The 25,138-nt window shown below is 52.9% G+C and overlaps 1 protein-coding gene across 1 annotated transcript; it reads left to right on the forward strand.

Annotated features, from left to right (window-relative positions):
• Positions 1 to 2,914: 2,914 nt before the first annotated feature.
• FCRL6 (Fc receptor like 6) lies at positions 2,915 to 23,440 on the forward strand. Its single transcript, XM_034756947.1, has 11 exons — positions 2,915 to 2,937; positions 4,344 to 4,645; positions 6,225 to 6,512; positions 12,838 to 13,125; positions 13,522 to 13,824; positions 14,759 to 14,866; positions 15,297 to 15,324; positions 18,195 to 18,292; positions 19,159 to 19,227; positions 22,745 to 22,776; positions 22,885 to 23,440. Exons 1-11 carry the CDS (start codon positions 2,915 to 2,917, stop codon positions 23,014 to 23,016), a joined length of 1,671 nt encoding a protein of 556 aa, XP_034612838.1. The 3' UTR covers positions 23,017 to 23,440.
• The last annotated feature ends 1,698 nt before the right edge of the window (positions 23,441 to 25,138 follow it).

Consider the following 25,138-nt stretch of genomic DNA (forward strand, 5'->3'; position numbering starts at 1 on the left):
CCGCCGGCGGTGCTCGGGGGGGCCCGGTGCCGGGCCGGGGGCTCGGGGGGCCCGGCCGGCGGCTCGGGTGCCAGGTCGGGGGCTCGGGGGATGGGCTGGGGACCTGCGGTGCCGGGGGCCGGGGGTGGGCCGCGCCTCCTCCCCCCACACCCCCGCCCCCTTACCTGCTTCAGGCTTCCCACGACTCAAATGTTCGCGGGAAGCAGGGGAGGGGGCGGAGACTTTGGGGAGGGGGCGGGGCTGGGGGCGGGGCTGGGGCCCCTTTAAAGTGTCCTCCTTTCGGATGCACTAAATATGGTAACCCTACTTTCCCACCTGGGGGTTTAGCAAAGCTCTGAGGTCCACATGTGGTCACAGGTTATATCCCCTCTTATTTCTATCCGGCCCTGGTAAACGGGCACTCAGATGTCAGCTCTCCGTTTTTCAGCTGCTTCCATCAGTATCCAGCAGATGGTGTTGGGACATGACAAATTTCTTGGATGCTCCTATGCAGTGTTGTAGCCTTGTTGGTCCCAGGATATTAGAGAGACAAGGAATGGTGGGGAGAGAATTGCTTTTATTGGACCAACTTCTGATGGTGAGAGAGAGAAGCTTTCAAGCCACACAGAGCTCTTCAACAGGGCTGGGAAAGGTACCGAGAGTGTCACAGCAGATTGTTTAGCATCAGGAGTTAATACATTTCAAGGGACCATTCAAGGGGAAGTGGCCAGTTAACATCCCTCCAGTCATAGGGAGGAGGAAACTGTAGGGGGCGAGTTTAGGGGGTTGTAGATTCTTGTAATAAGCCATAAATCCAGTGTCTCTATCGGTCCATGATTTTTAGTGTCTAGCTAAGTTCTGAATTGAAGTTCCCAGGCTCTTTTGAAGATATTGTGCAGGTTTCCTTTGAGGACAAGGACCGAGAGGTCAGATATGCAGTGATCGTTTGTGAAAAGTGTTCGCCCACAGGTGATAGGTTTTTTTTTTTCTTCTGTAATGTTTCTGTGTGAGTTAATTTGAGAGCGTAGTGCAGGGATGGGGAACCTACGGTGTATGGGCTGGATCCGGCCCACTGCTTAATTTCATCTGGCCTGCAGCAAGTCTCCACAACGTGGGCCAGAAGCCCTGAGCCTCAGTGCTCCCCACACACACACACAGCTCCTGGAAGCAGCCAGCATGTCCCTGTGGCTCCTAGGCGAAGGGATGATCAGGGAAGCTCCGCGTGCTGCCCCCACCCCCAGGACCGGTTCTACAGCTCCCATTGGCCGGGAACTACAGGCGGGGGGCAGGGGCGGCACCTGCAGGCAGAGCGCAGAGCTGCTTGGCCATGCCTCTGCCTAGGGGCTGGACATGCCAGCTGCTTCCAGCCACAGTGCAGAGACAGGGCAGGCAGGGAGCCTGCCTTAGCCCCACTGCACCGCCGACCGGGAGCCACTTGAGGTAAGCACCGCACGGCCAGAGCCCGCACCCCGAACTCCCTGCCCCAGCCCTGAGCCCCCTCCTGCACCCAAACTCCTTCCCAGAGCCACCACCCCAAACCTACTCCCACACCCAACCCCCTTCCCCAGCCCTGAGCCCCCTCCTGTACCCAAACTCCCTCCCGAGCCACCACCCCGAACCTCCTCCCACACCCAACCCCCTGCCCCAACCCAGAGCCCCCTCCCACACCCTGAACCCCTCATTTGTAGCTCCATCCCGGAGCCTAGGGGAAGCCCCAAGCCTCCGCGCTCCCCTGCAGGTCTGTGTGTGGGCCACTACTGATTTTTTCTGTGGGTCAACGGCCCCTGATAAAAAAAGGGTTCCCCACCCCTGGTGTAGTGATTGTCTCATTTCACCCACATAGTTGTTATTGGGGCATTCAGTGTGCTGGATGAGGTGCACCACATGTTGGGATAGGGCACGTGCAGGACCCATGGATCTTGACAGATGTGTTGTGGGGGGTGTGGATCGTTGTAGCAGTGGAGCTGTGTCTGCAGGTTTTGCACCTGTTTTTCTGGCTGAGTCTGGTGCCGCTTTGGGCTGGTGGGTCCTGGCCTGTGGGCAGCTGAAAGATTCTAGAAAGAAATTTTTCCCAAACCTCCTCTTCCAGCCTTGAAATAACTTCCCAGCCTCTTCAAGCTCATCATCAGAAGCCAGCTCCCTACAGACCAGGACCCACCAACTCACCTAGTAGTTTGCTGTGACACTCTGAGGGGTTGTCTACACATAAACTGCGACAGTGACACAACGGCATCGTTGCCCCTGCAAGGCTGTAGTGCCTCAGTGAAGTCGCTACCTACACCAACAGACAGGGTTCTTCCATCGGCATAAGTAATCCATCTCCCCGAGAGACGGTAGCTAGAATTCTCCTGTTGGCCTAGCCTATTCTACACCGGAGATTAAGTTGGTTTAACTGCGTTGCTCAGCGGGATGGATTTTTCACACTCCCGAGTGTCAGTTATACCCACCTAATTTCCTAGTGTAGACTAGGCCTGAGGACCTTCCCCGGACCCAAAGAAGAGCTCTGTGTAAGCACGAAAGCTTGTCTCTCTCACCAACAGAAGTTGAGCCAATAAAAGATATTACCTCCCCCACCTTGTCTCTTCGATGCTCCTATTAGTCAGAAGGTTTAATTCATTCCATGGATTGTATTTCAGTATTAGCCTGGACTATGAACTGGGCTCCCCCCTTTTACATGCTTATATCTCTTAACATTCCTGTCTCTTGCTTGTGCTATACAATAGCTGTCACTTCTAGAGCGCAGCAACCAATTAGAAAGGAAACAAACAACCTCTTATAGTCCTCTAAATCCATGGACACGGGCCAGACATCCTTTGATTGTATCTAATACCTTTCACTTCACGTCTTCCAGGGCTTATCATAGGACATGAGACATTGCATCAGAGGAACAAGATGGATTATTCACACAGAGATAAATCAGGCAAACAAATGTGCAATGGGGCTGGAGGTGAAGGCAGGGTAGTTTGGATTTCTTGGGGAAACGGGGTTTGCCCTATTTTACCTTCAGTTTTCTGGGTCTTCCAGACAGTTGGCTCTAGTTGGTTTAACTCCTACAGCTTCCATCCTCCTCCCTGGCCCTTGGTTCACGCATAGGAGACATAGGGCACTCTGCATGGGAAAAGGAAGTTATTCCTGTCAGTCGCCTGGCAGGGGGTTTCCTTAGCTAGACTGAAAGAGATGGGAATCTTAGCCACAAGTGAATGATGGGAGTCTTTGATTTGGTTGGAAGATTCCTTATCAAAGATCAGAGCTTCCTTTCCTAGGAACTGCGTATTTTAACTTTAGCCTAATTAATGCTCCCCAGACAAGATGTCCCACCTGTTGGGATGGGGCTACTGACTCTCATTGGCTTTAGCTCTGAGGGGAAGCTAAAGGTTTGGAATATGCATAAGGGTGAGTGTTGACAATCTTACTTGCTGCAGACAGAAGGGCAGAGAATCAGTGACGGATTAGCCACTGGGCCAACGGGGCCCATGCCCAGGAGTCTGGGCCAATTGGGAGGCCCCTGGAAAAATGGGCGCCCCCATGGCCTGACCCGCTCCCCCCACTCGCCCAGTGCTCCTGCCGGGTAGCAGGGGAAGCCCCAGCACCCCAACCCCGCTCCCCAGCAGGAGTGCCAGAGGTGTGAGAAGGGGGACTTCAGGTGGAAGGGGTCGGGAGGGGCCCCATTTGTTCTGGTCCAGGGCCCCACAAACCCCTAATCCACCTCTGCAAAGAAGGAGCAAGAGCCGTAGCTGCTAACAACGTATGTTTGAGAAATATTTTAATATCTGTATGTCTACATGGAGCAAAGCAAGTGGGGTTGGATAATACAATGAAAGACAATGATAATAATACCTAATAATGGCCACACAAATGATCATCTGGCACCTGCTACCTGCCTCCCTCAGTGGTTTGAGCATTGGCCTGCTAAACCCAGGGTTGTGAGTTCAATCCTTGAGGGGGCCATTTAGGGATCTGGGGCAAAAATCTGTCTGAGGATTGCTCCTGCTTTGAGCAGGGGGTTGGACTAGATGACCTCCTGAGGTCCCTTCCAACCCTGATATTCTATGATTCTACATGATTCTATGATGGGAGATAAAGCAGCAGAAGGTCCCTCGAAGGAGGCCTGTTCTGATGTGGTCAGAGGTTTTAAACACCAACAGGAAGTCAATGACAGGCTGTTACAGGGGATCAGGACTCCAAATGAGAGTGAAATGTTCTCTCACAGGGAAACAGATTCATTGTGATGGGAGATTTTAGGGATGGGGAGCAGAGATTGGGAATGGGGCAGGGAATAGATCCCTGTCTGTCTGGCAGTCTGAAATGCACTAGTTTCCAAAGCCCACCCTGGGCTCTGGCGCTGAACACTGCTGGTGACCAAGTCTGATCTCTGATCTCTTTCTAGAGTTGTTTTCGTCTCCGGTGCTGAGGGCAGCACACTCAGGTGACCCCATAGAAGGAAGCCCGGTGACTCTGAGTTGTGTCACACAGCTCAACCCCCAGAAATCGGACACATTGCTCCAGAGATTCTTCTACAAAGACAGCAGGGCCTTGGGAGAAGCCTGGAGTTCCCCTGACTACCACATCCCAGTGGCAGGGCTACAAGACTCAGGATCTTACCATTGTGAGGTGCAGTTTTCAAGTGTATGGAAACAGAGTCCCAAGTTAAAGATTGCTGTTAAACGTGAGTGTCTGGGGCAGGGATGCTGGGGGCAGGTTCTGAAGGTTCCCACCTACCTGGGATGGAAAGAAAACCACATGGAATCTATGCAGAGCTTCCTCTGGTTTCTGAGCCTGATAAATTCCATGGTGCAAAATAGAGTTTCGGAACGGCAGCTGGAGTTGAATCAGCTCTGCTCGCATAGGGCCAAAAGAGCACAGCACATCAGCTCGTGGGGGAACCCAACCAAGGTGGGGGGTGCTGGGGGCTGAGCTTGTGTGAGAATCTGGCCCTGGACACAATGAAATCTTGGCAGAGAACTTGATGCCAAAGCAACGGCTTGGAGGCCTCAGGGAGAGGAGCCAGTTGACATTGTCTTGGATTGTTCTGATTTGCTACTTTGACCCAGTTATGGGGATAGGTGGGACTGACCCAAATAAAGGGCCTGGTTTTGCTCCCATTGGAGTCAATGGAAAAACTCCCCTTGCTACAGTGAGAGCAGGATCACAGCAGAGCCTAGACTGACTGATGGTGCAAAGTGGATCTGGGCATGTTTTTGGCAGGCAGATTAACCCTCATGTGTCAGGGCTGAAGCCGATTTGACTATCAGCGACCAGGCTGGGTCCTGCGATGAAGGCAGATGATCCCCCAGCTGCAGGTTCTGACTGTGACGGGATCCCTGGAGTGCAGCCTGGGACTGTGGGACCACTGAGCCCCCTAACTCTCCAGCCTGGGCTGTCTCTCACAATGCTTTGCTAGTGACAAGCAGCAAACCCCTCCAGATGCTGTGATCACTCAGCCCAACAGCATGTGAAGCCTCCCACCCAGCTAGATTGCATGAATGCTCCCAGAGCCACTGGGGTTATTTAGTCTGCAGAAGAGAAGAGTGAGGGGGGATTGGATAGCTGCTTTCAACTACCTGAAAGGGGGTTCCAAAGAGGATGGAGCTCGGCTGTTCTCAGTGGTGGCAGATGACAGAACAAGGAGTAATGGTCTCAAGTTGCAGTGGGGGAGGTCTAGGTTGGATATTAGGAAACACTATTTCACTAGGAGGGTGGTGAAGCACTGGAATGGGTTACCTAGGGAGGTGGTGGAATCTCCATCCTTAGAGGTTTTTAAGGCCCGGCTTGACAAAGCCCTGGCTGGGATGATTTAGTTGGGAATTGGTCCTGCTTTGAGCAGGGGGTTGGACTAGTGACCTCCTGAGGTCCCTTCCAACCCTGATATTCTATGAATCACACAGAGAAAGGCAGCAGTCAAATCCCCCCAGCTCCCGGCCTTGTACCTCAGAAATATACCATCTTGCACTGCTCAAGACAAGCAGTGCGAATTTATTAATTGGTTCACCACTTCATCAATGAAAAGTGGACATACACCAGCCGTTGCAAACCTGAGCAGATTTACCACACACTTCATGTGGGCCCATGATTCATAGTGTTGTGGGCCTGGGCCCTCATTCTGTCCCCTCCCCAAATCAATGCTGTACACACAGGACCCCTACCCTTACCTGGGGGCAGAAGTGCTGATCTGACCAGATGGCACCGAGCCCATCCCTTGGGTCACCGCAGCACGTCCTGCCCTCCTTTGTCCCCCTCTCCCACAGGAATCCCGGTGTCCCGAGTCTCCCTGGAGGTCCAGCCCCTCAGGGGGCAGGTGACGGAAGGGGAGCGGCTGGTGCTGAACTGCTCTGTGAGTATGGGCACGGGGCCAATCACCTTCTCCTGGTACCGGGAAGACTCCAATCAGTCTCTGAGAACAGAGACTCGGAGCTCTCAGAGGATGGTCTATGAGATCCCCGCGGCCACGGAGACCGATACAGGGGAGTATTACTGCATGGCCTCCAATGGCAACGCTCCAGCACCGAGCCCAAGGGTGAAAGTTGCTGTGAAGGGTGAGTCAGGTCCCAGCTGAGTGATGTGGTGACAGGGGCTTTACCCCGCCTGGGTGGGCAAGAGAGACTCTCCCTAGCCATAAGGTCAGCAGTGGGATGTTGGGGGGATACTGTTGCTGGCTTGGGCCTGCTGAGAGGGACGAGGCCTATGGCTGTAGCAGCTGGAAGCCCCAGGGAGGGACATGGCCTCCGCACGGGGCTGTGAATGGAGTTGGTTGAAATGCATTTGTCAAACTCCCCCACAGGGCAGAGAGGCCCGTCACACGCACCCCGGGGGGTACCTCTGCCGACTTCCAACCTCCCCACCCTGCAGAGATGGGGCATGTTACACTGCGCCCTCGGGCAGGCTGCTGGCAACCGGGAGAACCAGGAATTGGGCTCTAAATGTACGAGCCTCTGCTGCCTGAGGCGAAAGCCCCAGCTTGGCAGCCACGGCTGTAGCAGTCTCAGCCACCACTAGGCGTGGCCCAGACACCAAGCTGGTGGGTGTGGGGTACGCTTGTGCCCAGGGGGATCACAGCTGGCGGGGAGGTGGCTGGGCCTAGCTGGGCCTCAGAGCAGGCTAGGGTTGCCAGGCGTCCGGTTTTAGACCAGAACGCCTGGTTGAAAAGGGACCCTGGTGGCTCTGGTCAGCACCTCCGACTGGGCAGTTAAAAGTCCAGTCGGAGGTGCTGCGACACGAAGGCAGGTTCCCTAACTGTCCAGGCTCCGCATTTTGCCCCCGCCAGCAGGTCTGGCTCCTAGACGGGAAGGGCACTAGGCTCCGCACGCTGTCCGCGCCCCGAGCACCAGCTCTGCACTCCCATTGGCCAGGAACTGCGGCCAATGGGAGCTGTGGGGGCGGTGCCTGTGGGCGAGAGCACCACACAGAGCCACTTGTCACGCCTCCACCTGGGAGCTGGACGTGCTGGCTGCTTCCGGGATACAGCACGGAATCAGGACAGGCAGGAACCCTGTCTTACGCCGCCCCCCCGCTGCGCTGCTGACTGGGAGCCGCCGGAGGGAAGCCCATGCCCCAACCCCAGTCCTGAGCCCCCCCAAACCTGGAGCTCCCTCCTGCACTCCAAACCTCTCATCCCTGGCCCCATCCCAGAATCTGCACCCCCAGATGGAGCCCTCACATCCCCCTGCACCCCAACCTCCTGCCTCAACCTGCAGCCCACTCCTGCACCCTGAACTCCTCTGCCCCAACCCCCAGCCTGGAGCCTCCTCCTGCACCCCCAACCCCCCACCCCCCGCCCCCCCCCCGAGCCCTCACCCCCAGATGAAGCCCTCACCTCCCCCTGCACCCCAACCCCCTACCTCAACCTGCAGCCCCCTCCTGCACCCTGAACCCCTCATCCCCAGCCAGGGCCGGCTCTAGGTTTTTGGCTGCCCCCCACTCCAGCCCTGGGCTCTCCCCCTCCCAACTGCACCCTCCTGCTGCCCCAGCCCTGGGTCACTGGTAACTCGCTCCCAGGGTGGGTCATTCAGCAGGAATTTTGGATGTGCACAGAACACAGACAGGATTGGTTCCCATATGGTTACAGAACTGCAGTACAGTGGAACAATTTTCAGCTTGTGTGATTGGAGGATGTCTGGATGCACATTATAAGACTGTTCTACATAAATGAGGAAAAGTTGAGGTGCCTTTATTATTCTTTTGTTCCACTCTTTGTTTCTATGGGAAATGCACTATCACGGTCTTTCTTTTAAACAAATAAAACTAAAACTTTAAAAAAAAAAAAAAAGCAATGGCTGTTGACAATAGCAATTCCAGTCTTAATAACCACTGGGAAGCATTTCTTGCTCAATTTATCCTACTTTTTCTACAGCAAGTTACAGTGGATCAGTATATTTGATTTGGGAGAAATGAAGTAACAGCTGCCCAAATTGAGCTTGAGCTCTCCTGAATTTTGAGGGTGTTCAAATCTGGAAGGCAGGTGCTAGATTCCCTTTCTGAATATTAGCTATATCTGGAAAGGAAAAGTCAATTTCTGCTTCCATGACTCAGAAGTGCAAATCCTCCTACATGCCCGGTACTGTATCTAAAGCTGCCCAGGTCCTCTAGCAGAGCCTCGCCTCCCTTACTTTTATTTTAAATTCTAGTGGGATCCACGTACCTCCCTTGCTAGGCTTCAGATAGAGAGGTGCACTGTCCCTTTGTAGGGTTACCATACGTCCGGTTTTTCCCGGACATGTCCGGCTTTTCAGCAATCAAACCCCCGTCCGGGGGGAATTGCCGAAAAGCCACACATGTGCGGGAAAATGGCCGGCACTTCCTCTCCCGCTGCGGCTCTGCTCCACTCCTCCTCTCTCAGATTTACAGAGCCAAGCTGCCCGAGCCAGCGCTACTGGCTTCGGGCAGCCTCCCCCCGCCTCCGGACCCCGAGCCCCCAGCCAGGCACTTCTCCTACCCGGCTCCAGCTGAGCTGCTCCCGCGGTGCAAGGTCCGGAGGCAGGGGGGGGGGCTGCCCGAAGCCGGTAACGCTGGCTCGGGCAGCTCGGCTCTGTAAGTCTGAGGGGGAGGAGCCGAGCAGCTCAGCTGGAGCCGGGGAAGGGACGTGCCCAGCCAGCTCTGGGTCCTGAGGCAGGGGAGGGCTGCCCGAAGCCAGCAGCTCGGCTCTTACATTCTGAGAGGGGAGGAGCAGCTCAGCTGGAGCCCAGGTAGGAGAAGTGGGGTCCGGAGGCGGGGCTGGGGGGTGCTGAGCGGGCCGGGGGGGCCAGGGGGTGCTCAGCCGGGGTCCGGGCCGGGGGGTGCTGAGCGGGCCGGGGGACCGGCGGGGCTGGGGGGCGCTGAGCAGGCCGGGGGGCCGGCGGGGCTGGGGGGCGCTGAGCGGGCCGGGGGATGCTCGGCCGGGGGTCCGGGGGCCGGCGGGGCCAGGGGGTGCTCGGCCGGGGGCCAGCCCAGGCTGGAAACGCCGGGGGGGGGCAGCCTGGGCCGCTCCTCCTCCCCCCACACCCCCCCTTACCTGCTTCAGGCTTCCCGCGAATCAAATGTTCGCGGGAAGCAGGGGAGGGGGCGGAGTTGGGGCAGGGACTTTGAGGAAGGGGCGGAGTTGGGGCGTGGGCGGGGCTGGGGGTGGGGCCGGGGTCCGGTGGAGTGTCCTCCTTTTGGAGGCTCGAAATATGGTAACCCTACCTTTAGTCTCCCCAATTCCTTCTTTGGGGGAGAGCCCAGGGCTGGGGCAGCAGGGGGTGCGGGTGGGGGCCAGAGCTGGGGTCGCAAGGGTGTGGGCGAGGGGAGCCCAGGGCAAGGGGGGAGCGGCAAAAAACCTAGAGCTGGCTCTGTTCCTACCATTCACAGCAAGCTGCAGATTTCAGTTCCATACTCCTTTCCCACACCCCTTTCTGTTGCTAGTGGCCAAGGGAATGCTGAGAAATGTAGTTCTTTCCCTGCTCCAGGGCTGGCTCTATAGGCAGGGAGCTAACCAAGGAACTACAGCTCCCAGGGTCCCCTGTTGGTTCTTAGCTCCCATGCTGGATTCTTGTCCCCCTTTGCAAATCTGCCACCGCAAGCAACTGCTTGCTTTGCTGGTGCCTAGAGCCGGCCCTGTCCCCAGCCCCATCCCAGAGCCCGCACCCCCATATGGAGCCCTCACAATCTCCTGCGCCCCAAACCCTTGCCCCAACCCAAAGCCCGCTCCCACACCCTGAACCCCTCTGCCCCACCCCCCAGTCTGGAGCCCCCTCCTGCACCCCAAACCCCTCATAGAATCATAGATTATCAGGGTTGGAAGGGACCTCAGGAGGTCATCTAGTCCAACCCCCTGCTCAAACCAGGACCAATCCCCAACTAAATCATCCCAGCCAGGGCTTTGTCAAGCCTGACCTTAAAAACCTCTAAGGAAGGAGATTCCACCACCTCCCTAGGTAACCCATTCCAGTGCTTAACCACCCTCCTAGTGAAAAAGTTTTCCTAATATCCAACCTAAACCTCCCCCACTGCAACTTGAGACCATTACTCCTTGTTCCGTCATCTGGTATCACTGAGAACAGTCTAGATCCATCCTCTTTGGAACCCCCTTTCAGGCAGTTGAAAGCAGCTATCAAATCCACCCTCATTCTTCTCTTCTGCAGACTAAATAATCCCAGTTCCTTCAGCCTCTCCTCATAAATCATGTGCTCCAGCCCACTAACCATTTTTGTTCTGCCCAGTGCAGTTGTCTGGGAGCTGACCTTGTTCATGAAGACAGAGGCAAAAAAAAGCATTGAGTACATTAACTTTCTCCACCTCCTCTGTCACTAAGTTGCCTCCCTCATTCAGTAAGGTGCTCACACTTTCCTCGACCATCTTCTTGTTGCTAACATATCTGTAGAAACCCTTCTTGTTGCTCTTAACATCCCTTTGTCCAATCTTCCACTTCTTCTAAGCTTCTTTTTTGTCTTGAAGATCAGCAAGGATTTCACTGTTAATCCAAGCTGGTCACCTGCCATATTCACTATTCTTTCTGCACATCGGGGTGGTTTGTTCCTGCAACCTCAATGAGGATTCTTTAAAATACAGCCAGCTCTCCTGGACTTCTTTCCCCCTCATATTATTCTCCCAGGGGATCCTGCCCATCAGTTCCCTGAGGGAGTCAAAGTCTGCTTTTCTGAAGTCCAGGGTCCGTATTCTGCTGCTCTCCTTTCTTCCTTGTGTCAGGATCCTGAACTCGACCATCTCATGGTCACTGCCTCCCAAGTTCCCATCCACTTTTGCTTCCCCTACTAATTCTTCCCAGTTTGTGAGCAGCAGATCAAGAAGAGCTTGGCCCCTAGTTGATTCCTCCAGCATTTGCCCCAGGAAATTGTCCCCTACACTTTCCAAAAGCTTCCTGGATTGTCTGTGCACCGCTCTATTGCTCTCCCAGCAGCTATCGGGGTGATTGAAGTACCCCATGAGAACCAGGGCCTGCGATCTAGTAACTTCTGCTAGTTGCCTGAAGAAAGCCTCGTCCACCTCATCCCCTTGGTCTAGTGGTCTATAGGAGATTCCCACCATGACATCACCCTTGTTGCTCACACTTCTAAACTTAATCCAGAGACAGTTTTTCTGCAGTTTCATACCGGAGCTCTGAGCAGTCATACTCCTCTTTTACATACAATGCAACTCCCCCACCTTTTCTGCCCTGCCTGTCCTTTCTGAACAATTTATATCCATCCATGACAGTACTCCAGTCATGTGAGTTATCCCACCAAGTCTCTGTTATTCCAATCATATCATAATTCCTTGACTGTGCCAGGACTTCCAGTTCTCCCTGCTTGTTTCCCAGGCTTCTTGCATTTGTGTATAGGCACTTAAGCTAACTTGCTGATTGTCCTGCTTTCTCAGTATGAGGCAGGAGTCCTCCCGTCTTGCACTTTCCTGCTCGTGCTTCCTCCCAGTATCCCACTTCCCCACTTACCTCAGGGCTTTGGTCTCCTTCCCCCAGTGAACCTAGTTTAAAACCCTCCTCACTAAGTTAGCCAGCCTGCTTGCGAAGATGCTCTTCCCTCTCTTTGTTAGGTGAAGCCCATCTCTGCCTAGCAATCCTTCTTCTTGGAACACCATCCCATGGTCGAAGAATCCAAAGCCTTCTCTCCGACACCACCTGCGTAGTCATTCGTTGACTTCCACGATTCAACGGTCTCTACCCATGCCTTTTCCTTCCACAGGGAGGATGGACAAGAACACCACTTGTGCCTCAAACTCCTTTATCCTTCTTCCCAGAGCCACGTAGTCTCACCCCCAGCTCCACCCCAGATCCCGCATCCCCATATGGAGCCCTCACAATCTCCTGCACCCCAACCCCCTGCCCCAACCCAGAGCCCGCTCCCACACCCTGAACCCCTCTGCCCCACCCCCCAGTCTGGAGCCCCCTCTTGCACCCCAAACCCCTCATCCCCAGCCCCATCCCAGAGCCTGCACCCCCAGATGGAGCCCTCACCCCCTCCCGCACCCTAACACCCTACCCCAGCCCAGTGAAAGGGTGGGGGAGAGCGAGCCACTGAGGGAGGAGGAATGTAGTGAGTGAGGGGCAGGGGATGTGGCCTCGGAGAAGGGGCAGGGCTAGAGTGTTCGGTTTTGTGCAATTAGAAAGTTGGCAACCCTAGAGCAGCCTGCTGCCTCAATGACACGAGGGGTAAATGGGCTGACGCGCCAGGTCCAGAACACAATGGTCCTTCCCTTTGAATGACCTGATATCTGTATAGGGCAGCGCCAAGGAGCCCAGCCAGGGACCCGGCCCATGGTGCTGGGCATTACACTGACAGAGCCAGGAAACACTCTCGCCCAGAGAGCTCCTAATCCTAGTGAATTCCCTGCCCCTCCTCTCAGCTCCCTGGGGTACAGGCTGAGCCCTGACCTGCCCTGATTTTCTGTCAGTTCCAGTGTCCCCGCCGCGCCTGACCGTCAGCACGGCCAGTGCCTGGGCCACCATCGGGGATGTGGTGGAGATCCGGTGCGAGTCGCCCCGCGGCTCAGCCCCCATCCTCTATCGGTTTCATCACGAGGGGGCTGCTCTGGGGAACAGGACGGTCAGTTCCCGAGGGCCAGGATCCCTCGCCCTGAATGTGACATCTGAGCGGGATTCTGGGACCTACTCCTGCGAGGCTGATAATGGCATGGCCAGCGGCCCCCAGCACAGCGACCCCTTCCACCTCTCTGTGCTCGGTATGCCGGCTCCACGCGCTCCCTCGGGGTGGGGTGGGGTGGGGCAGGATCTCTGTGTGTAGACCGGGATGATGGTGGGACGAGCTGCAGTGGTGACTGAGGAGCGGGACATGGCAGCATCCTGACTCCCACATGTAGGGGCTCCTCCGTTCTCTGTCCCTGGTGCTTCTGTGGGGTGGGCAGGATGGACCCCACGCTGCTGACTGGGCTGTGGGACTCTGCCCTCCCATCATGGTAAGGGAGCCCCCTTGTGTGAACAAGGTCCAGACATCGCTACCTCTGGAGCCTGTTCTCTATTGCGTGGCCCAGCCTTGGTTACCCCTTTCCGGTGTGTCTGTGATGGAGCATCTCTCCACCCCCAACCCTGCTCTCAGGCTGTCTCCCTTGTGCTTGCAGTGCCTGTGTCCGGGGCCACCATTGCTGCAGATCGCATGGGGCCAGAGGTCATGGCTGGAGAAAGCCTGAATCTCAGCTGCTTGGTGGAGTCCGGCACCGCCCCCCTGTTCAAGTGGCTTCACAACGCCCAGGAGCTGGCTGCAATCTCAGGGCTCGGCCCGCCCACGGCTGTGGGGAACACGCTGTATTTCGGGTCTGTGCAGCTGGGCCATGGAGGGAATTACCAGTGCATTGCCAGCAACCAGCTCAGCCCCCAGAGGGTCTTCCAGGCCCGCAGTGAGATCCTGGCCATCACCGTGATAGGTACCTGCAGGGCTTGGGAGGGAGAGGCCAGGCTGGGATCTAGACTCAGGTCCAGTTCACATTCAGGTTCAGAATTCAGATTCCAGACCCCATCGGGATGGGATGTCCATGGGTAACCCCCTGGCCAGCGTGTGTTACATGTCCCTTCTGGGCCTGGTCCACACAGGAGCTGGGTCCGGTAAAGCCCCTCCTAGAGAGGCTTGGCTCAAGCTGTAGCAGCTCCTGCTCTCAGCTCTGGAGGTCCCCAGACCAACCCCTGGTGTGTCGGCCAAGATGGTGGCCATCACAGTGACACCAAAACCAGATGGGCTCGCCTTGTGCAGCTTTGGACACAGGCTGTGAAACTCTCACAAGATCAACTGTTCCCATGAGATTCCAGCCACACTGGAAGGGAAGCTGGGTTTGGAGCTGACCCAGAACCAAAGCTACAGAGTTAGAGATTAAAAGGTGAGCCTCCTGCACCATAGTCCTTACCCAGAAATCAAAGGGCTCTGATGCTGGTGGTGGCCCGTTCTCTCTATTGATCCTTTCAATAGTGACCAGAACAGAGCTCCTCATTGCTAGATCCCAAAGAGCAGATCAGGGTCACTGGCCCCATGATCTAGTTCAAATGGGAATTATTTCAAGGGCCTGTGCTGTACAGGAAGTCAGGCTCGATCACAGAGGCCCATCTGGCTTTGAAATCTATGATTTGTATAGATGGGAAAACTGAGGCACAGAGCAGGGACAGGACCTGCCCAAGGCCACACAGTGAATCAGAGGGAGAACTCAAGTGCCCTGGCTCCCAGTCTGAGGCCTGACCCATTGGACTGGGTCCTGCGCCCTGTGGTCACTGGCAGAGGTGTAGTTCAACAGGCTCAGTTGGTTTCTGGCGGGAAGTCTCTTCTCCAGGAGCAGTGTGTTTATCTGGGCATGTTCCCTTTGTCTTCTCCAGAGCACGCGAGCTCCCGGGTGGTTGTGCCTGTGACTGTCTCCTTCCTGTTCCTCCTGATGGGTGTCACTGCGGCTCTGGTGTTCTATTTCAAGTGCTGGAAGAAAGCAGGTGTGTGGCTCCTTCCACAGCGTGTGGCTATCACAATCCATCAGGTGCTTGGAAACTTATGGCCGTTTCCGAGTGTCTCTGGGAGTCTCGGCCATGCAACCGTTCCTGGGGAAAGGGAGCTTGAACTGGTCGGAGCCAGGGCAGATTCCAACGTCCTGCCAAATTCACACCATGAATTCTAGACCTTTGTCCCCACTCTTGCTCTACTATAATTTAGCTCTTTTGCCAAATCCATCCCACAGCTTTAGCCCTGAAGGCTCCTGAATGGGAAAAGGCTGATCCCTTCGGTCACATTTGGTGTCTCGTCTCCTGTAATGAATCACCCATGCCCCCTCCCTTGCATTCACTCCTCCTGAGAGCGACCCAGGCCTGATGGGCAAGGTGACACATCTGGAGAGATTAATGCACCTTTTTCTCGCTTGCTTTGCAGAAGGAATGGTTTTCAATGCCCAGGGGAGGTGAGTCGGGCACAGACGGGGGGAGGCATGTTGGGGTGTGGGGCAGGGGAAAAGGACGAGTTCGGTGTTGCTTTGATTTAAATGGGTCGTGATTTAATCATTAAGTGACCCGTTGATTTCAGCTCTTGGCCCTCCTGGTTGCTTCCCCTCCGTTCTATGTGGGCTCTCTGGAGCTGACGCTCTATAGCACGTCCACCTGAATGCTTTGGGGCCCGATTCTCCTTTGCCTTGCACCTTGTGGGTCATTGATCCCAGTGCAATGTGCCATCACATCAGAGCAGCAGCGTTTTACTGCCACACTCTGTTGGTGCAGAAGGACACACAAGGGACAGGGCAGCAGAGAAAGGTAAACATGGTACCTTTAAAAGTGGGAGCAAAGAGAACCCGGGGAATTATAAACCTATCAATCTAACTTCGATACCTGGAAAGATACTGGAACAAATAATTAAACAACCAATCTGTAAGCACTTAGAAGACAAAAGGGTAATAAGTCATAGCCAATGTGGATTTGTCAAGAACAAGTCATGCCATACCAACCTAATTTCCTTCTTTGACAGAGTTACTGGCCTAGTGGATACCCCCTCCACTAGGCCAGTAACTCTGTCAAAAAAGGAAATAGAACATAAGAACGGTCATACTGGGTCAGACCAATGGCCCATCTAGCCCAATATCCTGTCTTTCGACAGTGGCCAATGCCAGGTGCTTCAGAGGGAATGAATAGAACAGGGCAATTATTGAGTGATCCACCCCCATCATCCAGGCTAGGGACATCCAGAGCACGGGGTTGCACTCCTGACCATCTTGGCCAACATAGGCACCGACTCTGTGGTGCTCCAGGGCTGGGGAATAACTGGCTAGGCAGTAGAACTCCTGAAAAGCCTCTGGGGGTTGTAGAGGATCACAGATTGGATGTGTCAACAGTGTGATGCCTTGCAAAAATGGCAAATGTCATTCCGGGAGGTATTAACAGGAGTGTTGCATGCAAGACACGGGAGATAACTGTCCTGCTCTACTCAGCACTGGCGAGGCCTCAGCTGAAGTCCTGTGGCCAATTTTGAGTGCCATGCTTTAAGAAAGATGCGGACAAATTGGAGAGAATTCAGAGGACAGCAAGAAAAATGATAAACCCTGGTTTACAAAACCTGGCCTATGAGGAAAGGTTAGAAAAAACGAGGCATGTATAGGCTTGAGAAAAGAAGACCGAAAAGATCAGTCTTCGTATATGTTAAGGGCTGTTATAAAGAGGACAGTGGTCAATTGTTCTCCAGGGTCACGGAAGTTAGAACAAGATGTAATGGACTTAATCTGCAGCAAGAGAGATTTAGCTTAAATACTAGGAAAACTTTTCTATCCGTAAGGGGAGTTAAACTCTGGGAGGTTTAAGAACAGGTTGGACAAACACCTGCCAGAGGTGGTCTAAGGGCTTGGCTACACTCGCGGATTCACAGCGCTGCCGCAGCAGCGCTGTGAAGCGCGAGTGTAGTCGCGCCGCCAGCGCTGCGAGAGCTCTCTCGCAGCGCTGCAAGTACTCCACCTCTCCACCGCTGATTACACTGGCGCTTTACAGAGCTGCACTCACTGTGCTCGGGGGGGGTGTTTTTTCACACCCCTGAGTGCAGCAAGTGCAGCACTGTGAATTGCCAGTGTAGCCAAGGCCTAAGTTTCCATGGTCCTGCCTCAGGGTAGTGGACTAGATTTGACCTCTCAAGGTCCCTTTCAGCCTGACATTTCTGATTCTATGATATTTTTGTACCCAACTTGACTCACCTTGAGGCAAAAGGGGAGACACCAAAGTCACAAGTTGCTCCTGAATATTTGGGCCCCCACATGTTCAGCGGTGGAAGACAGCACGGTCCCCGCCTGCTCGTTATGAGATGCAAGAACCAGTTTTTCATTACTGAAGCTGGCTTCTTCGATTTACCTGGCCTCTCCACTGTTCTCAGCTTACAGCAGTAACCTTCGTCACAGGGTGGGCAGCAGCAACATGTGGTCTGGTAGATTGCCTAGGGAGGTGGTGGAATCTCCATCCTTAGAGGTTTTTAAGGCCCAGCTTGACAAAGCCCTGGCTGGGATGATTTAGTTGGGGTTGGTCCTGCTTTGAGCAGGGGGTTGGACTGGATGACCTCCTGATGTCTCTTCCAACCCTAATATTCTATGATTCTATGATTATGTCTTGGAGTCAAAATATCTGGTTCCACAAGAGCATATTGCTTGGAAACAGCTCTTCTCTGCCTGTTCCGAGACAATCTGCACCTCTGGCTGAGCAGAGGCCAGCAGGCTGATGTCCATTCATCCATCCCCAGAGCCCCGTGGCACCCTGGAGAGGACCCTGTCCCAGAGAAAAGGGGCTACAGGACAGAATCCCAGCAGGGGAGGAGCCAAGAATGCCAATAGGCCTTTGTTAAGGATGTGGTTCTACAAAGTTGGTGTTGGTCCTGCTTTGAGCAGGGGATTGGACCAGATGACCTCCTGAGGTCTCTTCCAACCCTAATATTCTATGATTCTATGAAAGGGGCGTGGCTCAGTGGGTGGGGTTTATTCAGGGTTTTGCCTGCCAGGAAGGGGGGGGCCACAGAGGGCCAGGTGCATTTCTAACACTAGATTCACACAACAGTCACATTTAGTGAGGGGATGGGAAGGGCCCATGACCCAAAAGCAGCAGGACCCCTCTCCCCCTCCCCCCTTCCCCTGGAAATGTTCAGGGCTGAATTCTCATTACGCTCAGCCCTGTCACCCCAGGCCCTGCCCTCGGTGTGTACGAGCTCTGGCCCTCAGCGTTTTCCTGCCTTCTCCATCTCGTGTTGGCTCTTCCTCTCTCTGGTCTATGTCTGCCCGGTTCCACTGTGCTCACTGTGTCTTCCTATCCGCAGGGACACACAGCTCCCAGCCCAGCACGAACCCCCTGGCCAGAGGCTGCCTCCACCGGGGAGCTTGGGCCTCCATGCTGAGGAGCCATCTTATGGCAATGGTACGGGGAAATAACCCGCGCTCAGAGGACGTGACGTTGCTGGAGGCCTGCGTGTGGCCGACACCAGAGAGCGGAGGCGGTGCCCCTCCCCCGAGGCAGGGGCTGGGTCCCAAGGCTGTGGAGAGCTGCCCAGGCACGGTGGCTGTGCTGCTGTCTCAGTTGTTGTCCCATTGTGCACACACAGCCTGTGACCTCGCTGGGAGGCACGGGTCAGACATGGCTCTGTGACCCTGGCCGCTGTTCCAAGGGAGCCACGGTTAATACCAGTGTGTGGTTAATACCAGGGCTTTGTTGGCCTTGTCTGCACTAGAGCAGGGTTCTCTGCCTTCCCCAGGCTAGGATCTCCATTTCCATACCAGGACCCCTCGGAGCCCCCATCCCTCCCAGCTGGGACCCTGCCCCCCCTTCCAGTGAGCAGTGAGAACCCCAGCGCTAGAGAACTGAGCCGACCCCTTGTATTGAGCCCGTTTGGGTGCAAACAGCTCAGTGTGTCCATGCTGGCCGGGCTGGGTCATGCACTGAGTCTTTGCACATCCCCACTAGTGCCATCCTTCCAATCGTAACTCCCACTGAGTACCTAGCCCCCAATCCCTGGCGAGGGGCTGTGGTGGGAGGAGGGTTTGCGCCGTGTCAGGGAGCTGGCTCCACCCTGGCACTGAAAGGGTGCAGGTGGCAGTGGTCAGCGCTCAGCCCTGCTGTAGCCTGGTCGGATCCCAGTGAAACGCGGCAAGTCGGCATGTTGGGACACCCTCTGGGAGTGGGCAGCAGGCACACTGCAGCAGCTGCAGGGAGAGCAGATGGTGCCTAGCGCAGGTGCTTGCTCTAGGGGCACAAGGCCAAAGGAAGATGTGGCTTTGTTTTCACAGTGTGTCCCCTGGAGCCGGAGAGTGGAGAGGTGGAGTATACAGTTGTCAACATCAAGAAAAGAAGTGGGGGTGAGTGGAACAAAACAGTGTCTTGCCTCAAGAGGCAACAAAGGATGTAATAGAGATGTAGGGGATGAGACAGGCAGATGCGACTGACGTTTCCTTCACTTGCTCTGCAACTCTGCAGGCCAATTAACTTGTCCCTGATGAAAGCACCTGCAGGCGTACAGGTGTGGTTCGTTAAGTGTAAAAAGCTTGAAGTGGCTGAGAACTGAAAAATGGATGGTAACAGACTGAGAGTCGCAGTGATTTGACCCTGGTGAAATCCTAAAGAACAAAGAGCTCTCGCTCCTGCTTGTAGCTGTTTCCGTGGCCTCACTCTGACTCAACAGACACTCTAGGCTTAGAGTGACAGAAACAATCCTGGAATCTGGTTGTATAGATTGTGCCACTGATTTCTGTCTGTGTGTGCACAGGGGCAGAATGAACACAGCAGATAACATAAGAAAGGCCGAACTGGGTTAGACCAAAGGTCCATCTAGCCCAGTATCCTGTCTACCGACAATGGCCAATGAATGCCAGGTGCCCCAGAGGGAGTGAACCCAACAGGCAATGATCAAATGATCTCTCTCCTGCTATCCATCTCCACCCTCTGACAAACAGAGGCTAGGGACACCATTCCTTACCCATCCTGGCTAATATCCATTAACGGACTTAACCTCCATGAATTTATCCCAGTTTTCTTTTAAATGCTGTTATAGTCCTAGCTTTCACAACCTCCTCAGGCAAGGAGTTCCACAAGTTGGCTATGTGCTGTGTGAAGAACTTCCTTTTATTTGTTTTAAATCTACTGCCCATTAATTTCATTTGGTGGCCTCTAGTTCTTGTATTATGGGAACAAGTAAATAACTTTTCCTTATTTATTTTCTCTACATCCCTCATGATTTTATATACCTCTATCATATCCCCTCTTAGTCTCCTCTATTCCAAGCTGAAAAGTCCTAGCCTCTTTAATCTCTCCTCTTATGGGACCTGTTCCAAACCCCTAATCATTTTAGTTGCCCTTCTCTGAACCTTTTCTTATGCCAGTATATCTTTTTTGAGATGAGGAGACCACATCTGTACGCAGTATTCAAGATGTGGGCATACCATGGATTTATATAAGGGCAATAAGATACTCTCCGTCTTATTTTCTATCCCCTTTTTAATGATTCCTAACATCGTTTTTTTTGACCGCCGCTGCACACTGCGTGGACGTCTTCAGAGAACTATCCACGATGACTCCAAGATCTTTTTCCTGATTTGTTGTAGCTAAATTAGCCCCCATCATATTGTTTGTATAGTTGTGGTTATTTCTTCCAATGTGCATTACTTTACATTTATCCACATTAAATTTCATTTGCCATTTTGTTGCCCAATCACTTAGTTTTGTGAGATCTTTTTAAAGTTCTTCACAGTCTGCTTTGGTCTTAACCATCTTGAGCAGTTTAGTATCTCTGCAAACTTTGCCACCTCACTGTTTACCCCTTTCTCCAGATCATTTATGAATAAGTTGAATAGGATTGGTCCTAGGACTGACCCTTGGGGAACACTACTAGTTACCCCTCTCCATTCTGAGAATTTACCATTTATTCCTACCCTTTGTTCCCTGTCTTTTAACCAGTTCTCAATCCATGAAAGGACCTTCCATTTTATCCCATGACAGCATAATTTAAGTAAGAGACTTTGGTGAGGGACTTTGTCGAAGGCTTTCTGAAAATCTAAGTACACTATGTCCACTGGATCCCCCATGTCCACATGTTTGTTGACCCCTTCAGAGAACTCTAATAGATTAGTAAGTCACGATTTCCCTTTACAGAAACCATGTTGACTTTTGCCCAACAATTTATGTTCTTCTATGTGTCTGACAATTTTATTCTTTACTATTGTTTCAATTAATTTGCCCGGTACTGACGTTAGATTTACCGGTCTGTAATTGCTGGGATCACCTCTAGAGCCCTTTTTAAATATTCTGATTCTATGATTCTATTCTATGGTTATCTAGACCAGTGTCTTTCAAACTTTTGTACTGCTGACCCCTTTCACATAGCAAGCCTCTGAGTGCGACTCCCCTTATAAATTAAAAACACTTTTTAATATATTTAACACCATTATAAATGCTGGAGGCAAAACGGGATTTGGGATGGAGGTTGACAGCTCACGACCCCCCCCCCATGTAACAACCTCGCGACCCCCTGAGGGTCCCAACCCCCAGTTTGAGAACCTTTGATCTAGACTATCCCTGACAGGAGTTTGTCTAACCTGCTCTTAAAAATCTCCAATGATGGAGATTTCACAACCTCCCTAGGCAATTGATTCCAGTGCTTAACCACCCTGACAGTTAGGAAGTTTTTCCTAATGTCCAACCTAAACCTCCTGTGCTGCAATTTAAGCCCTTAATAAAGATGGCTGACACCTCCCACTGTATTTGATTAGACTGAAGCCAGGCTCACGGGCAACCACCCTTGCTGCAATTTAAGCCCATTCCTTCTTGTCCTATCCTCAGATCTTAAGAAAAACATTTTTTCTCCCTCCTGCTTGTAATAACCTTTTACATACTTGAAAACTGTTATCATATTCCCTCTCTGTCTTCTCTTTTCCAGACTACACAAACCCAATTTTTTCAATCTTCCCTCATAGGTCATGTTTTCTAGACCTTTAATCATTTTAGTTGCTCTTTTCAGGACTCTCCAGTTTGTCCACATCTTTCCTGAAATGTGGCTCCCAGAACTGGACACAATACTCCAATTGAGGCCTAATCAGCGTGGAGTAGAGCAGAAGAATTACTTCTCGTGTCTTGCTAACAACAGTCCTGCTAATACAGCCCAGAATGATGTTCACTTTTTTTGCAGCAGTGTTACACTGTTGACTCATATTTAGCTTGTGGCTCACTATGACCCCCAGATCCCTTTCCGCAGTCCTCCTTCCTAGGCAGTCATTTCCCATTTTGTATGTGTGCAACTGATTGTTCCTTCCTAAGTGGAGTACTTTGCATTTGTCCTTATTGAATTTCATGCTATTTACTTCAGTCCATTTCTCCAGTTTGTCTAGATCATTTTGAATTTTAATCCTATCCTCCAAAGCACCCCTCCCAGCTTGGTATCATCCGCAAACTTTATAAGTGTCCTCTCTATGCCATTATCTAAATCACTGATGAAGATATGGAACAGAACCGGACCCAGAACTGATCCCTGCGGGACTCCACTCGTTATGCCCTTCCAGCATGACTATGAACCACTGGATGGATGGGAAGGATTGGAAACATGACCTCGGCTTTTGAGACCCTTCAAAACTTGCTAAGAACTTGGTTCCAGAAGCAGGCGGTGGGCTGGCAGTGCAGGGCTCTGACATCTTGAACAGATTCACCCTGATTAGCATTTATGTTGGTGGATGTAACTCCCCAGGCTGGGATCTGAGCACCTCAGTTTTGTGTCTCACACCCGTCCCATAGCTGGGGCTGGTCGCTGAGGAGCTGGGCTGCTGGTGATGGGGGCTCAAGGGGTGAACGTTAATGCCTAGTCCTGATCCCTTCCTGTTCCTCTTGCAGATAAACCCAAGGGAACTCTGCCAAGGGACAACGTAAGTGCAACACCTCCCCCTCCCCAGTTCTGCTGCTCCCTCGCTGCTACTCTCTCTGGCCTTTGTCTGCCTCTGTCCCCGCACTCACTGTCCATGTGCCCTCTCCAGGAGGAATACTATGTCAGCTACTCTGTGTTGCCGGACCCCAAGCCCACCTGGGAGTCAGCCGCAGGAGCGAGGGCTCCAGAAGGGAAATCCCTATCCGACAGTGACCTTTATGAAAACGTTCCCCATCTGTGACCTGCGAGTGACCCCAGCCCATCCCCTGGCCCACCCTAGGGGAGTCTGACAGCCTCATTAACACTTCACTCCCCTGCTTGGCATGTAGGGCATGGAACGCAGCACACGCAGGCTGGGGCCATGGGGGCCTTGTCCCTGGCTGGTGCTCTCTGCATTGGGACTGACAAGCCAGAGCAAAGATGGAGGCAAATGCTCTGGGTCTGCACAGCTGCTGCTGCTTAGTGAGGCGTCGTGAGCAGATGATTTGCTGAGGGGCCCGGGCAGCAGCCCTGATCTCTGTTAATCCCTGTGATGGGTCTGTGCCTCTCAGGTATCCATCCCAGGGGGTTGCCGACTTGGCTGTTGTGCATGGAGGATCTGGCCCAGTGGGACTTGTGACAACTGGGCTAGTCCGCCCTGCTACCAATAAAGGTTGGATTTGCTACCTGGTTTGTCTTTGAGATTCTTTCATTTGCTTAAAATGGCTTTATGTACAACCCTTGTCCCCGGGGACTGACCCGCGGGAAGTGCCCTCTGCCTGTCCTGCTCGCCTAGCTCAGTGCTGTTCCCAGTCAGGCATGACCCTGTGCAAGGACATGCTGAATAGAAACTCATCCATGGCTTGATCCTGGAGAGAGCAGGGTCAATGTAACACCCAGGGAGCAAGTCTGTTCACTAGGGAACCTGCAGCTGGGAGAGAGATTTTCCATCCTGCTTGGCTATAATGATGAAATACAGCAATAGACCAGCGTCAGGACTGGGTCCCTATCCAATACGCTAGGAGGAAGCCTGCCTGGGGAATGGCTGTATCCATGATCACACAACATGGAGCATGACCAGCTGGTATCTGACTGGCGCTGGAGGTGATTTGCACATTGGTTTTCTCTAGCACAAGGACACCTGGTGGCCAAAGATTGCTGGAATTTCCCAGCCTCGTCTCTCTGGCGGAAACTTTGTTCAGTTAAACTTTACAAAGGTGTTTTCAAAACTGTTTCTTTTCTTAGAACTGGAAAAGCAATAAAACACCAAAGTGCCCAGAGCAGCTGGAGAGAGCCACTGTCCCACCTTTCATAGATTCCAAGGCCAGAAGGCACCATTGTGATCATCAAATCTGACCCCCTCTGTAACATAGGGTAGAGAACTTCCCCCAAAGCTTTTAGAAAAACATCCAGTCTTGATTTAAAAATGGTCAGTGATGGAGAATCCACAATGACCCTTGGTAAATTGTTTCAATGGTTAATTACTCTCACTGTTTAAAATGTACACCTGATTTCCAGGCTGAATTTGTCTAGCTTCAACTCCCAGTCATTGGATCATATTATACCTTTCTCTGATAGACTGAACAGCCCATTATTAAATATTTGCTCCCCAGGTATATTCTTATACATTGTAATCAAGTCCCCCCTTAGCGTTCTCTTTGTTAAGCTAAATAGATTGAGCTTTTTGAGTCTAGCACTATAAGGCATATTTTCTAATTCCTTATTCTGTCTCATGGCTCTTTTTTGATCCTTCTCCAATTCATTAATATCCTTAATTGTGGCCATCAAAATCTACATTGTGGACACCAGAGCTGGACACAGTATTCAAGCACAGGTCGCACCAGTGCCAAATACAGAGGTACAATAACCTCTCTGCTCCTACACGAGATTCCCCTGTTTATGCCTCCCAGGATCACATTAGCTCTTTTGGCCACAGCGTCACACTGGGTGCTCATCTTCAGCTGATTATCCACTACGACCCCAAATCTTTTTCAAGGACACCATCAAAGCTAATCTGCACTATAGCAGTATCAAACCTAGGGACTTTGAGGACACCGCCAGCGACAGAACACAGTGGCGTGCAACAGTCAGAAATACCTGCATCGCCTTTGAGGAAGACCGCTGCCGGCGTCTACAAGACGCGAACGACGTCACAGAGCATCAGCAGCGCACAATCCACTGACCGCGAACTTCCCATGCACCATCTGCAGCAAAATGTGCACCTCTAGAATTGGCTTGTAAGTCATCAGAGGGCACACCATAAGACCAACAACTGATGATCTGCACAGATTTGTCATCATCGGATTCGATGGACTACCAAGGACTCTTCATTATAAACCATTCCCTCAATTTTTGTATCACTTGCAAACTTTATCAGTGATTTT

This window comes from Trachemys scripta, chromosome 24, assembly GCF_013100865.1.
Source record: "Trachemys scripta elegans isolate TJP31775 chromosome 24, CAS_Tse_1.0, whole genome shotgun sequence".
Lineage (NCBI taxonomy): Eukaryota > Metazoa > Chordata > Testudines > Emydidae > Trachemys > Trachemys scripta.

Excerpts from the sequence above, each read along its gene's own strand:
- FCRL6 (XM_034756947.1), top strand. The coding sequence starts at position 2,915 with ATGGGGCTGGAGGTGAAGGCAGG. Across the intron at positions 18,293-19,158 it reads GGAGCCATCTTATGGCAATG|TGTGTCCCCTGGAGCCGGAG; the intron begins GTACGGGGAAAT and ends TTGTTTTCACAG. Across the intron at positions 22,777-22,884 it reads GAACTCTGCCAAGGGACAAC|GAGGAATACTATGTCAGCTA; the intron begins GTAAGTGCAACA and ends TGCCCTCTCCAG.